General features: G+C 36.8%; 1 protein-coding gene across 1 annotated transcript; it reads left to right on the top strand.

Annotated features, from left to right (window-relative positions):
• The first annotated feature begins 1,179 nt into the window (after window positions 1-1,179).
• Window positions 1,180-6,827, top strand: LOC107602160 (leucine-rich repeat-containing protein 3). Its single transcript, XM_016294584.1, has 2 exons — window positions 1,180-1,388; window positions 3,749-6,827. The coding sequence occupies exon 2, from the start codon at window positions 4,105-4,107 to the stop codon at window positions 4,903-4,905; it is 801 nt and encodes a 266-aa protein (XP_016150070.1). The 5' UTR covers window positions 1,180-1,388; window positions 3,749-4,104; the 3' UTR covers window positions 4,906-6,827.
• Window positions 6,828-16,189: the final 9,362 nt, after the last annotated feature.

Here is a 16,189-nt window from a genome sequence, read left to right on the forward strand (position 1 = left end):
GCGTTGCATTGCATCACGCCGCGTAAACATAAAACTCTGTCTGCATTTGTGATCGGAGAAATTACAAACAACAAGTGCTATTCTACTGCCCAAAACTCACGTTTGAATCATCAGTGGCAACGAAAAACACAGCGGCCAAGCGTGAGGGGAAGCCTCGGCTTAGCATGCATTGAGGCTGGGATAGAGTGAGCTGAGGCAGCAGGGGTGAAAGTTGATGTATTCCCTCAGCGACCAGCACAGATCAGCTCTAGGCATGACGAAGCGGATATCGTCCTCTTTTGGAAGACCAAACAAAGTAGTTTCGCTTTCACAACAAAGCGCACGGCGTCTTTAGGACATGGCTGCAGCGTCAACAATACTACAGCGAGAATAAAAGTTACGCCTTCTATCTTTGCATGAATATTTGAGTGGCTTTATGCAAATCTTCCCACATAGTGAGGTAGATATGTGGGGGCGTGTTAGAACGAGCCGTTTTAGATAGGCGTGGTTAACTCTTAACTTTTATAAAGAATATCTCTTTGGTTTTGAGACTTTAGTGTTTGCAACTTTACAGGTCTTCTTTATGCACCAAGAGCTTGTAACACGCCAAAGAGAAAGGAAAAATTGAAATCGCATCATATGACCCCTTTAAGATAATTTCGAAACAGTATGACGAAATCACATGACTTGGATAGAAAAAAAAAACGTAACTAGGCTAATTTTGAAAAGCACTCTGTTTTGAAACATGTTTTGAACGCTCCCAACACTTCTCAGAAGATTTTTTAATGATTTGGTGGCGTTGTAGTAGGCTATTTGTTTATTTGCGCCACTCGTGGCTCAAGGACAACTCAGGCGTTTCTTGTTGTCAATATTTTGCGGACCATGGTACTTTTTTTTACTATATTCCAAATAGACTGCAAACGTACATCTCCGGTAAAACACGAATTCTTTGGGCGTGGTGCTCAAGATTAGGAAACCATTCGATAGAAAGAAAGCATGAAACACTATGGGAATTAGGCTAAAGCTGTCTTTCATGAACTTCACTTTGGGGATTTTACCTTAGCTCGTAAGATATTCATATAAGAATTATTGCAAGAAAAGTGTTATGTGTTACGTTAAAGTGAACCAGTTACATTAGTCAAAGGATTCCACTAATCCACTTGAAAACGCAAGTGAACAAATCTTTGGGGTGAACTGATTCTAAAGATTCGAATCACTGGAATGAATCAAAATCCCCACGACGAGCAGTCGGTGAGATGCGGGTGGAGCGAGCGCACCATCAGCCTCCGGAGCAGCGCGCAGGGCTCAGCATCCAATCAGCGCAAGGCGGATGTCTTATAGCTGCTGTGTGCTCTTCACGTTTACTCACTGCAAAGGCGACTGATCCCACTGAACTATCAACAAGTATGGTAAGTCATTATGAAGCATTCAGTTTATATTAAAAAGGCTAACTTTCTAATCTTTTTCTATTTGAAACCACACATGAAAAGGGTAGGCTATAGGCTAAATGCATTAAGTTCGTAAATGTAACTAATTTTGGAAAGTGCTGGGGATTTGTCTTGTCTTTATATGGCCATGCAATGTTTTTTTTTTTGCAGTATTATTTTAGTTTGACTGTTTTTACGTCTTTTGTAGTTTTCTAGACGGTAACTCTTTGTTTCACTGATATAAAATGATATGATATGATATTAAACCTTGTCTGTCTTGTTTCTTTTCAATAGTTCGCTCAAATATTGTCAATAGGCTGTATGGTTATTGTAGCCCTAAGTCTAAATCATAAATAGTCGGCATAGTTCCTTCTGTTTTTTATTCCGTTTTACAGCTACATATGACATTGCACTCATGTTATTTAGAAGATATTGCTATATTTTTTCTTGAGGTTATAGGTGCCTTAGCCTACCTCAGAAAACACAAACAGACTCGCGACGGAAACATGAATGTATAGTGCGCTCCTTCTTCTATTAGCCTAACAATGTAGTGAAGCAATATGAATATTCACAATTAATTAAAGTAACATTTTTGCAAGTTAAATTTCCTGTAAGCTTAAAAAAAGGAGACAAATGGCATGTTTGTATTCAGGTATATTAACTCTATTAAGTTGATTATGCTAAGATAAAGCATCCTACAAACGTTGCATTTTAAGCAGGTTTTGATTCCATTATAAAAATATAGATTTTTTTTAATATTAAAGAAAACCTGCAAGGTATAATTATCGACGTTTCTTACATTTTAAATTGTGGTTGCATTCGCTATTTTTCAGTGGTATGTGTGGTTTCTGTTGGATGTTTTTAAAAGGCACTTCTGTGACAATATCTAACTGCAACCAAAATGCAACGTGCCGTGCTTGCTGGAGCTGTACTGTCACAATCTCACTGTCTTTCGCAACACACCTTCATAGATTAACCATGTACTTGCATCCTATTGGATTCTAAATGTGGCATGTGGTTTTAGCATCCATCACAATAATCAGCTTCTGTTACTCAGCTGCTGCTGAACCAGCAATCAATCCTGAGCTGTGTTGCTTATTGCTCACTGTATATTGCCAGTGAATTAATCTTATTTCGACATTTTCAAGATGATGCATTCCACATGTCTCGAGTGCTGCCTGTGACTAAGTTTCACTGGAAAGAATGGAAGTCGCTTCACTGCAGCATGCGTTCGGCATATATGTCATCTACCTGCCTTACGGCCACTTGTAAAATGAGTTGCTGTCTCAGCAGAGGGGGTTTTGACAAAGTACAAGCCATCCGTGTAGACTGGTTCCTCAAAGGGCAGTCTTGATTTGATTGATCGGCTCAATGTAAGGAGTTCATTGTTATGATCTGTTCTCTAATGAAGTATTCCTCTCCCTTCATGCAAGTTTAGAAACCTGAAATGAAAATCTTGAGATGTTTTCCACACCCTCATGTTGTTCTGAGTGTTTTATTTTCATTCTTTCACGACACAAACAACAGAAGGTCGTATCTGCTCCAAGCTTTGTTTGAATAATCAACTCTAATTGAATCATATTTTTTCACAAGACTTGAAATATAGTTGTCGTATTGACAACATTTATGATATGCCTGAAGCTTTTTTTGTTGTCCTTTTTGGAGTTTGTCAGTATTAAAAACAACTGGAATATTCTGCCTATTTCCTCCTATTGTATTTCACTGATGGGAAAATTTTGATTCATTTTTTTGTTCTATCATTAGAGTTTCTAATAGCCACTAATGAGCTTTGTGTTGCTATGGAGTAAATGAGAAATTGATTTTTGTTTTAATAAATCAGTCCTTTATCATATAATGAGATTATATGCAGCATAAAAAAGGTATTTATCTGCAAGATTATGGGACTTAAGTAAAATTGTTTTGTCATGGCTGGAGCCATTTCAGGTCAGAGCACTCTGTGATACATTGCTTTGCATGTTACAAAGGATATTTTATAGTAATTCACCAAAAATGAAAATTCTGTCATCATTTACTTACCCCCATGTTGTTCTTGTCATTTTGATGAATGTTGGAAACCAGATAGTTTTGGTTACCATTGACTTCAGTTGTATGGAGAAAAAAAAAACACTGAGATATTACTAAAAATACCTTTTCCATGTTCCACAGAAGAAAGAAACTCATACAGGTTCAGAATGACAAAAGGTTGAGAGAATTTTTGTGTGAACCATGCCTTTAAAGCCACCTTTAATTCATATTTAAATTGATCAAATATTAATTCATGCTACTTCACATTAACGTCTGTTTGTGTGGGTGATTCTTCTGTTCTCCTTTCATTCTTGCAGTTTCCAGACTTGGCAGGAGGGTTGTTAAGTGAATGGAGCCCTCTTCACATCCTTCTTCTACTTTTGGCTTCTAATTAAAACTTGGCTGTAGAACATTACCCTCTCAAATGTTTAATTGCCTTTCAGATGTTGATGGACTCATTTGGATTCTCTCCGGGACACTTACAATGACTTCAAACACCTGAAAATTATAAATCCCTACTCCACAAGTGCTCACAGGGCGTTAATAAGGAAAAACTCCCGCTGTTGGAATGACACCGTGACCTGTAATGTTTATTCATAAATTTTTCAGTATGACTTGGATTAACAATGACTGCCCTTGAAGTGTAGAGCATTCAGAAAGTAAGAAGCTGGACATGACTTTCCCTGGAGGGGTTCATGTGTCAAGGAAAGTCTTCATCCCTCATGGCTGTCCCCTTATCTTGAGATTCATTTTAGCTGTGATTTGTTTGAGTGCATTGGGTTTTGCGTGTCCCAAGAGTTGCCACTGCTCCGAGAAGAATGGCTTGACGGTAGTGCAGTGTTCCTCTCGCAACCTAGAAGAGATTCCCTCCAACCTTCCTCACGATACTGTGTCGCTTCTTCTGTCCTCCAATCACATCACCAAAATCCCAAACCAGGCTTTTAAAAACCTTCCCTGGCTCCAAGAGCTGGACTTGTCAAGGAACGCCATCGAAATCGTGGACGCTGGGGCTTTTCAAGGTGTCACGGAGAGCTTGCGTGCACTCGACCTGTCCCATAATCAAATGCAAAGCGTCCCTAAGGAGGCCTTCGCTCGGCTGCATGCCAAGATCAGCCTGTCCAACAACCCGTGGCACTGTGAGTGCACCCTTCAGGAGGTGTTGCGCGAACTCAGGCTGGATCCTGAGACTGTGAACGAGGTGAGCTGCCACACCTCTGTTCAGGAAGAGTACGCCGGCAAGCCTGTCATCCAAGTCTTGGATTCGGGCATAAACTTTTGTAACTTCCACCATAAGACTACAGATGTGGCTATGTTTGTCACCATGTTTGGTTGGTTCACGATGGTTATCGCTTATGTCATCTATTATGTACGGCATAACCAGGAAGATGCTAGGAGGCATCTGGAGTACCTCAAGTCCCTGCCAAGTAGCTCCCAAATTAGTAAGGACTTTGACACAATCAGCACTGTTCTCTAGCATCAGTCAATGCAGTGTAGGAGTGAATGTGTTTGGCACATTGATGATGGCATTACAGCAAGCCTTATAAGGGAGAGTGGGGTAAGATGTGTCATTTACTCAGTTTGTCTTCAAGTAAAGGAGAAACAAGGAATCATTGAGAAACCTGTATTTGTATGCACTTAAAAAAAAATATTCGCTGGACAAAAAACAATTCCAAAGTCTTATTTGCCCTGTACATTGACATTTTCATGTAGAAGAAAAATGTTTTAATTTTGAGAATATTTTATTTTAAATATTTTCTAATAATAGTATTTTGCGCAATTGGAACCGAAGCTTACCAAAAGCCAAACATGCATGAAATGTATCTTTTATTTATTTGCTTTGACAATAAATTGTCTGCTGCAGAAAATTTTGTTTGACAGGCAAAACGGCACTTTTTTAGAATTAAAAACCACCTCTTATTCAGTATGCAGCTGCTTATTGAGCGGAGTCCTTTTTAAATATTTGGTCCAGTTTGATTGATTATAAAAATGACACATCTTGCCCTACTCCTCCCGAGTTCCAGTATTATTTGATTCGATTGTGAATGTTTTTCTTGGGTTTTCGCACAATTAATATGTTGACAATTGTTCTGTGATGCAATTCAGTGTTCCCATTCACGTACCCTCAGTCGACCTACATAAGTCCTGCAGTCTCTGTGGTGGCCGCTTTGTGCCTCACGACAGGAAGCTGCAGAAGCTCTGTTTTTTTCTGCAGGTGCTTATCCCATTATTTCTTGAATTGGTTTTTAGTAATTTGTATGCTAATTTAATGGTGTTTCAGAACAGAATATTAAATGCTGGATTTATGGGATATTTTTGTTCTTCTTTTATAGTGCTGACCAAGTAGAGCAAGTACATAATCACTGCCAAAAAACAAACAAAAAAAAGGCCATCAGTTAAGCTCTGCCTTGATAACTGGAAACTTGCCCCCCATTTTTGGCAGAGTTCTAATTACTCAAGTGCCTAATCCTGGTACCTCAGCACCAATACACTGTGCATTGGGCATTATTTGGTTTGCTAGCTCTGTTCTTCTACAATCAAAAATAATCCTTTAATAGTGAGTGTTAAGTAGAACAGTGTCATTTTAAGTCTCAAGTGAAAATTTTGGTGTATTTTGACGATTTCTCAGATTGATAGGCCACATGTATGATTAGAAGATTTAATCAGATGACTTTCAAAATGGATTTTGTCACCTGTGTGTTAGTTTAAAAGGGCTTGCAGGTTATATTTCATGTAGACTCATGTGTATTTCTGTCCTCATGTATCAGTTTTTCATTGTGACAAGCCTTTCAGCAGTAGTATGTATATCATAGCAACATAAGAAAATAAAAATGATATTAGAAGGACTCTGCCTTCCTTCCTACTTCTAACAGACTTTGATTTCTTCATTGTTTTCTAAGTAGCATTCAATCTACTGTATGAATGAGCTTTTGCGGACATGTTCAGCAATCAAAAAACCGATAGCTTGGGGTCCTTGATTTTATCTACATTTGTTTTTCTGTGAGTACTAGGTGCAAAACAATACCTTGCAGAAATGTGTGCTGTACCTTCAGGGATTTCTTGAGGAGTCATACCACTGAGAGTGGATATTATGATTGCTTTCCTGTCCAAGGGGCCCGAGGTCTAGCCGTATGTGAGCCTGTAGCTCTAGATCAATAGCAGATTCATTACAGGGGAAGGTTCGGAATGCTGCAGTGAGCTTTAAGCCATGCTGTTCGGGGACTAGATGGCACCCTCACTACAGTGAAGATCTATCAAACCAAAGTGTAAGAGAAAGTGACTGTTTGTGCTTCTGTCTTCAAAGCAAACATTGAATGGGTGGTTCATCTCAGCGTTAATGTGATCGTGTTTAGCACTCAAGTGCTCCGTAGTGATTTACTATTTCTGTTTGTATGTAAACAAATGTGAAATCCTGGAGGTTTATCAATGTACCCTATAGCCAAAGTCTTGATTTGCTCAAACATATTGAGGGATTTGGGATCCTATGCAATCAGGTTTCCTTCAATAAAACTATAAAAAAAATCTATTAGAATTTCGTGTACTAACATGATGACATGTTATATAAAAAGCTCATTAGCAAGTATTAACTCCAATAAATCTGGAAGGTGCTTATCTGGACACATTAGCAGGATATTAACTTAAATACATCTAGGAGATGCTTATCTGTCATCACTTGGGATGTGAATGATTACTATGATTAAAACAAATTTCTGCTGGTTATTTCTGCGACGCAATGATGAAATGTTAAATGTTCTAATTATCTCTTTTAAAATTGTGTAAATCATTCATAGTAATAACATTGTTTTATCTATTTAAAGGAATACTTCACCCAAAATTAAAACTGGCTGAAAATGTACTTAACACTCAGGTAATCCAAGATGTAGATGAGTTGTTTCTTCATCTGAACAGATTTGGAGAAATGTAGCATTACATCACTAGCTGATCATCTGATTGCTGGATCCTCTGCAGTGAATGGGTGCCGTCAGAATGAGAGTCCAAACAGCTAATAAAAACACAGTAAAAAAAAATCACAGTAATACACAAGGAATCCACACGTCTCCACTCCACGATTAATATCTTGTGAAAAAAAAATCAACTCCATCATTCTGATGGTACCCATTCACTGCAGAATGCAAGCAAGTGATGTAATATTAAATTTATCCAAACCTGTTCAGATGAAGAAACAAATGCATGTACATCTTTGAGGGGGAGTACATTTTTTGCCCGTTTAAATTTTCATTTAACAGACTCCAACCATAACAGTTTGGGGTCAGACTACAACATCTTTTTTTCATGCTACAACACTACCATAACCACAAAGCAGGAGGGTTACATTTTCCTAAAGAAACATCAGCAACTTTCCAAATGTCATCACTGACCTAGTTCACCTCTGTGAGATGGATGTTATTTGAGCATCTCAGCATGGCTTATCCATCAGTCTCTGCCAGCATAAATGACAGATGCTCTCTGTGCCCTAAAATGACATGCAGTGAACTGGTCCAAAGACACACACTTGTTTCACTCTTTTTTTTCTTCTTCTGCATATGTTGAATCTGCTCGCTCTTTGTAAACCAGCCATGTGTTTACTGCCCTTTGTATTTTCCTTGACATCCTCTCACAGGTTATGCACTAGAAAATGTTTTTTTTGATGAAAACATCTTTCATGTTGCTTAGTTGACAAAAGATTTTGCAGTAAGTTTCACATTTAATGAGCTCTCAGTCTGCTGGTGGAATTGTTGTTATATTTATTGTTTTTATATAAAAAGTAAATCATCGATTTGCTTTTCTACTTGCTTTTCTGACAGCCTATTACAATAAGCTAAGACTTCATGAAAGACTGAGCCACAAAACACATTTAAAATGAATAAATGAGAATAAAATATTGACCAGAGACCCCCATGTTGTCCTGCATAATATTTATATCTTCCTTTTAACAACATGCCTGTCGTAATACCACTTGTATATTAATTGTTTTTATATTGATCTCCATTTGGGCACTATGAAGGGCATGTAAACTTGCCTTTTAAGAATAGGCTAATTGAAATAGTATTTTGTTATTCACAATTACTCAACCAGAGCTTTTTATAAACCACTTTTCCTGAGCTATTCATACAGGCCGACAGGAGTGTTTTTCTAAGTGGAGCTCACAGCACTTAGAACACATTAGAGATTTATTACCATTTTTTTTTCATGTGCTCTAGATTGTCATTTACAGAAGTGGTATCTCTGCTTAGCCATGTGTCCTCCCACTGAGATGTTTATTTGCTGGTGCTCTTTCACCACAGGGGTAATCTGTGCCATCCAAACACTACTTTTCTCCTAGATTGGTGTATTGAGCCTCCAGCATTTCTTAGTAATAATTTATAAGCTCCTGTGGCTATTTGTTTCTATTTACGGTTTCGGTTACTGTAGCAGTCAAAAGTCTAGACATATCTGCTTGTTCTTTATAAATATTTTCCACTTTTTAGTATGAGGATAATGACCAACAATTTGGTCATCTATCCAAACACACAGACTCGTCTGTTCATGCATGTATTTTACATTTAATATTTACATTTATTTAACGTTTTTGTGCATTTTTATAAAGAAGTGCATTTCAAGATGTCCAGAAATATGACACGCATCATGCTTTGTTTTCAGTTAAAATTTTAATTTTGAAATTTTATTGTATACTTTTTCTTGTATAATTTTTTGGCCACAAAAAAGTCACTGTCACTGCACTGCATCAGTAAGGGTTAAAAAGAATTGTTGCAAAACATACAACATGCCAGAAACATATTACTCACTGCAATAATAATTCAATTCTAAACTCTTCAGTATTTGCTTATATATATCCATATATTATATATATATATATATATATATATATATATATATATATGTTTTTTTCGGAAAGCACTGTTGATACAACAGTGAAACCATATATATATATATACAGTGGGTACGGAAATTATATATATATATATGGTTTCACTGTTGTATCAACAGTGCTTTCCGAAAAAACATATGTATGTGTGTGTTTTTCGGAAACCACTGTTGATTTTTTCCCCTTACGTTTAATATGACTTTATAACCACATTTAATTATTAATGCAACATGTGCAACATCTGATGATCATGTTTTCCATCATGATTTGACAATCATCCAAAGGCATCTTGTGATGCCTCTGACCTTTTGTTCAAAGAAATTAACGTGATCAGTGTTAGAAATCTGATTAGTTCTTTATTGACATGTATTGTTTCATGAAGAACCTTTAATGTCCATGAAATCTTTCCTTTGCATAAAGGTACTTTTTAGTGGGAAAAAAAGTGCTTGAGATTATTTCTTTACACTAAGGGGGAAAAAAAGGTTATTTTAAGGTTTTTTGAGGAACCCAAAATGGTTCTTTCAGTGACATCACTTGTGAAAACCTCCTTTTGGAACCATTAGGAATTGTAAAAATTCATAAACCGTGTTCTTGAATCAGAGGTTTTCAGTGTGGTCTCCAACATCTGGATTGCATGCTTTTTCTTTGACTGGTCTGCTGTTGCTTTGCCACATGCACAACCAATGGTACAAATAAAATTTTTGTTTGCACAAAAAATGGTATTTGCCTCCATTCTAATGATGGGAGCACTAATATCACAGTCTCTTCACTCATCATTACCCTCACACCACCAAGTTACTTTTAAAAGTAATGCATTACAATATTGTGTTACTCCCTAAAATAGTAACTAATTACGTTACTTAGTTACTTTTTATGGAAAGTAATGCATTATATTACTTTTGCATTACATTCGCGTTACTTTTTAAATATAAGCAGGGCTTGATTGTTTTTAATATAAGAAGTTCTATTTATAGCAAATATAAAAGCCCTTTCACACCAAAAAGTGTAATGAATAAACCTCAGGCTGAAGCAAAAGTAAAATCACGTCTGTACAGTAGAACGCAGGAGAAGAAACACTCTTCAGCAATAAAAAAACAAAGCACAATTGTTAGTTTATCTGAAGTCATTTTTGCTTATTAGTATGGTTGAACTGGATCATCAAAGGTCAGCAGCAAATATATTGGTTAATAAAAAGGGATTAGATACATTTGTGTTATTTAACATTTAATTATTGCAGGTTTGCATAATCTGAGTTTGCATTTCACTGTTTTAATTCATTTTGATGAATACTAAATCTGTTTTTTGTAAGTGGGATGAATTAATGCACATTCACATTTAGTCTAGAACTACAGTAACATCATGTTCACACAGCGCGCACAACACCTCTGCACTTCCAGTTTCTCCCAATATGGGGACAGGAGAGCTGTCAGTCAATAAATGGGAAAACATTACAACTGGCATTACTTTTTTGAAAAAGTAACTCAGATATTTTCTTGTAAATTAAAAAAGTAATGCGTTACTTTACTAGTTACTTGAAAAACGTAATCTGATTACGTAACTCACATTACTTGTAATGAGTTACCCCCAACACTGGTCATTACATATACTAATTTATGTGAAGGAATGTGACCCTCTGCCTTAGCCTATGTTTGCTTGTTCTTTCTGGCCATTAGCCACATATGCCATCTGTTCATAACAACATAAACCAGGGGTGGTGAACTCCGGTCCTGGAGAGCTCCAACCCTAATTAAAACACCTGCCTGTAGCTTCCTAGTAACCGTTCAGACCTTGATTAGCTTGTTCATGTGTGTTTGATTAGGGTTGAAGCAAAACTCTGCAGGGCTGCATCTCTCCAGGACTGACATAAACACTTCTAGATTAAACCCCTTGCTTTTTCTTCCTGCACCACACAGCCATTTGTCCTTGTTGGCGTGCACTACCTTTACTACCATCATTTCCCCCTAACGGCATTCAGGTGTAATGGAGACGTTGGATGGAGACACAGTTAGGCAGCACCCATGCTGTGTCCCTTCTGACTTTTGTGCCTGTTAAGGTCCAGACACACTAGATTTGTGCCCCATTCACTTTATAATATAATATAATATAATATAATATAATATAAAGTAATAATAATATTCTGTATTGTATAATTTAAAAGTATTTAAATATTTTAAAATGTATGGTTTATTTTTAAAAAGTAGCTCTAGAGCACCTTCTTCCTCCCATTTATTGGAAGGTTGAAATGTATTTTTAATATGCATTATAGACCTATGCATTATTACCTATATTTTTTTCAACCCAGTCTCATGGCAAATACATACCTGGGGGCACATTTTTGCAAGACGCGAAATACGTACCAATAAGTACATATCACTGCAGTTTCCAAAAAAATGAACACTAGAGGCAGTAAAACTCAGACACCTTTTAAATTATTTTCACACAGAGTATGATTTACAGAGTTTCGATTAATAAAGCGTCATTTTCGCACAATTACTTGAAGAGTATTATGTTGTGACTTCAAAACATTTTTAATATGCTGGGAAATTTGAAATCTGATGATTTTGAACGTTAGCAGCGCACATATCCAGCTTCATATTAATGGGTTTTCATAACCAATAGGTTTGTTCGGTAGCTCACGGAGTACGGAGACGTACTTGAGAGGCGAGGAGCTCCGGTTTGAATCCCGTGTAACTACAGTTCAACAAAACAGTTCAAATCTGCATATAAGAAAGTAAAAATGGCACGGTTGCATCAAAAAAAAATTTTTTATATCAGTTTTGCATTTGTTAACACTATCGGGTAGGTTTAGGGTTGGGTTTGGTGTAGGGCATACTTTCAACACGATAGAGCATTAACTTTTAGCGACAGTCCCCGGATATTTGAATTCTGAACCACCGCAATACGTACCTAAAGAAACGCAATAAAAACACAGCAATACGTACCTATATCAACGTAATAAAAACGTGCCAGGGTTCACGTATTAAACCCGTGTTTTAGCGCCACTCAGTGGACATTTCTCTTTGAAACTGTGGCGAAACGTGCAATAAGGTACGTAAAAACGGTGTTGCAGAAATGTACGCAGAGGTACGTATTTTTATGAGACTGAGTTGATTTTTTTCATCCGAATCGGTTACCTTCATAATGAATTTAATCTCAAATGCCTCATAACCACTCTTTTCTTTTAAAGTAGATGTCCTCGTCTGAAATTCTTGGACCGAGGTCAGGGTTTCTTCATTGTAATATTTGTATGATCTATTTAAAAGACACATGACACCAGTAATTGACTTCCATTCAGATCCTTTCCCTGGTTTAATTGGATCTGGAAATCTGGATCTGAAACTACCAGTGTCATGTGTTTGTTTCTGCCCCTATTTGGTTCAGTTCATTTAGTTAATCATAGTCTATTCTGTTCACCTGTTGTGATTTAGTCCTCCACCTGTTTCAGTTCTCCTTAATTACGTTCCATGTGTTTATATACCCTGTGTTTTCCTCAATTCCCCTGTCTTGCTTTAAAGTTATGTTGTGGAGTTTTTATCCTATGTTTGTCAGTGTTACCCTCTTGGATTGTTAATAAAAGACCCCCAAACCCCCCCATCCGCCGACATCTGAAAACAAATTAATCCATTTCTCAAATTGCACAAAGTCTTATTTTGATAGAAAAACGTATTATTTTGACTGTGGCAGCTGCAGGAGATTGTTGTCTATCATATCTTGTTTGTAGCATTAATTCTGGCAATGCTGATTTAAATAAGCTCTTTTGTCATGTTTATTTTCTTAAGTACCCATTTTTGCTTGGGAGACATTCAAATTCTAGCTCTTTTTTCCATAATTGTGCAATTGTGTTTACATTTACCTTAGTTCCTGCCTTAATTCTTTATCACGTGTTGATTAGGCATCTGGCAGACCTCATTTTGTGGTTTTATGCAGATGCTATTCTGCATAAAATGAACCCTCGCTGGCCTAGAGAACATGTCTAAGATCAAAAAGACCCTAATGGAGGATGCATGTGCACGCTTTTTGTTTTCTCAAGCTCTTGTTTCATTAATGGAGCTTCTTTCATGTGCTTTCCCATTCACTGCATTTTTTTTTCTCAGTGCATTGAGACCTTCCTGTGTGTTGATTTGCTGTAGAGGCTGAGGAGCTTTAATATTCTAGAATTTGAGCCAAAGTGTGAGTGCCCATCAGAGTTATTTTAAGGAGCAGTGCAAGCACAAAAGGGAGAAAAAAAATAATTTGTCATTCCAAATCTGTATGACTTTCTATCATATAACACAGTGAGAACCATAGAGAAATGAGAAACACAATGAAAATTTTCAAGGAATTGTAGACCTACTACTGTTTTTGTTTTTTTCCTAATGCATTTTCAGTGAATGAGAACTGAAGCTTTTTAAGTTTCAAAAATGATGCAAAAGCACCATAAAAGTATGATAAAAGTGGTCCACATTCTCTATATTCCAGATTTCCTAAAGTCATACAGTAGCTTGCAGCTGCAAAGGAGGCTTTTAATCAAGTGGCACGAAGAGTGGGATACATGTACAAATAATAAATTACATGAAATACATCCGGAAATTTCAAACTGATTTTTTATCTCTTTTAAAACTAGATTTGATCAAGTGGTATTTACCAGATGGTCATACAAGACTGACTCATGCATTTTTGCTTAAAGGTGAAGACCCTACGCAATGCATGTTTTGCAAGGTTCCTCTTTTTGGACTGTCCAGCTTTTAATGTATGTAGAAAACTCTTTTATGACTTTAAATATACAGGAAACTCTCCAGATTCATTATAGTTGCATGGAAGAAAAACAAAATTCTCTATGCGTCTGGTGGAGAAGAAAGTCATGTTTTGGAAGGACTTCAGGGTGAGTAAATGATCTATTCTGTTTAATGATTAAGTGCATCTACTTCCTTACACTGATGAAAGGCTCATCCATTGACCACATGAGTAAATTTAGACTGAGTAAATCAAGACTATCTGTGTGATTCAGCATGTCACGCCAACTCTCACCCTCTCCCACCACCTCCTCCTCAAACAGGCGGTCAGTCTGTCTTCACATTCACAGTGTGCGTGATGGGGAGAGTGGGACTGCTATTCAAGGTGTCCACAGAGTATTATGTTCTTTAATCTACCTCTGTACCTCAGGGGCATTTTCTCCGAGGAGTCAGTGCTGCCTCAAAGAAATTTGGAAGACCAGATAATCGACAGTACAAAAATAAGACAAAACGAATATTATGTAACATGAAATGAAATAATCTGTCAATCATTTTTTATAAGTAACACTGTCCAACAGCAACAGTGGATGCAGGTTCAGAGGGTCACAGTGTCTTTTTTGCCTCCCTCAAGTCCATTGTGTTATGAGAACAGCCTTTATAGCGATATCTAATTGCTGTGTATAGTGAATATGTTTAGCTTGTTTTTAATGCTTTTTGAAAAATATGTGCGTTAGTCTTATTATAAACCTTATCATTTTAATGCAAAGTTCTCCAGGGCCCGTACTGTGATCACTGCATTGACTCTCTAGTTGAAATTTAGCTTTTATTCTACACCTTAAGAAAAAGTAGTTCAAAATATGTAACAGAGGCTGTACTCCTTCAAAAGGTACACCTTTGTACCTTATTTTGCCCTAAAAGATGTATATTAATATGATTACCTAAATGGAACCGTATTATACCTTTTGAAAGATTACTGCCACAGTGACAGCTTTTGTATTTATTTATTTTTTTATAAGTGTAATATTGTTAGAATATATGTATTGTCAGTTGTCTCTGTTAAGTAAAATAACTAGATAGATAGATAGATAGATAGATTTTTTATTAATTGTATTTGAATAGATGTATATAATTATTGTATACTGTATATAGATGATAAAAATGTATTGTGTATTGTATATAATAAAAAATAATTGCATTTGGCATACAGTTTCACATTGCACTGAAAAACTGAAACACAGAGAGGGCACTTTGCCACCTTATTTCAGAAGTCCACTATATGCAACAAAGGTACCTTAAACATTCATCTCACTACCTCGGGAACGTACAGAGAAACATTTTAAATTCAGTCTGTGCAGGTTTTATCGATTTGTTTTTAGTAATAAAAAAACATTGGTTATTCTTTAAGGGTTGTGTACCTGGTTTGGTACCATTTCAGCCCTAAACTCTCATGCATGTAAAGAGGATTTAAACCATTTGTATTTTGGGATTTGATGGGAGGATCTGTTTGTTTAGATCTGAGGGACCAAAAAAGTGAATCATTAAAAGATGTTATTAATTAACAAGCCTGAGATTCAGCAGTAAATCCATTCTGTGCCTAACTTGGCAGGGAGAGCATCGTCTAGGGAGATTAATGACATGCTGTAAGCATTGTGAATGTGTTACACCTCCTTGGCTGTAGATTTCAGAAGCACAGGAATAAATCAATACTGTCCACCCAAAACACTCAGTTTGAAAATGCCCTCTGTCAAACTGGGCTCATCTAATGCTCTGTCTACTGGGTAAAGGAGCCTTCCATTCAATAACGAGACTAATGCACTTTGAAAAGAAGGACTTTCTTTGGTGTAGTGCCAACATATTAGCGATAAAATCAACTTTACAGTGCCTTGTCACTCTGAGAACTGTGTGTCGCAGGCCTCTGCTCTTAGCCGAATGTGATTACAGTATAAAACTTAGATGGATGATCTTATTTGCATTTTTTGATAATGAAAGTGAAATCTCCTGTTGTTGTGTCCCATCTGATTATGACAGGCTCCTATTGCTTATTTCCCTACGGCTCAATACCAGCACGTTGGTTACAGTATATAGAAGACGAAGGCTCAGGGTTTGACTGGGTATTTTCTGCAGTTATCCCCTGCTGGTAGATGGCATAGCTACACTATTATAGGGGAAACACATGTTTTTTT

Source organism: Sinocyclocheilus grahami, unplaced genomic scaffold (genome assembly GCF_001515645.1).
Source record: "Sinocyclocheilus grahami isolate Dianchi unplaced genomic scaffold, SAMN03320097.WGS_v1.1 scaffold320.1, whole genome shotgun sequence".
Classification (NCBI taxonomy): Eukaryota; Metazoa; Chordata; class Actinopteri; order Cypriniformes; family Cyprinidae; genus Sinocyclocheilus; species Sinocyclocheilus grahami.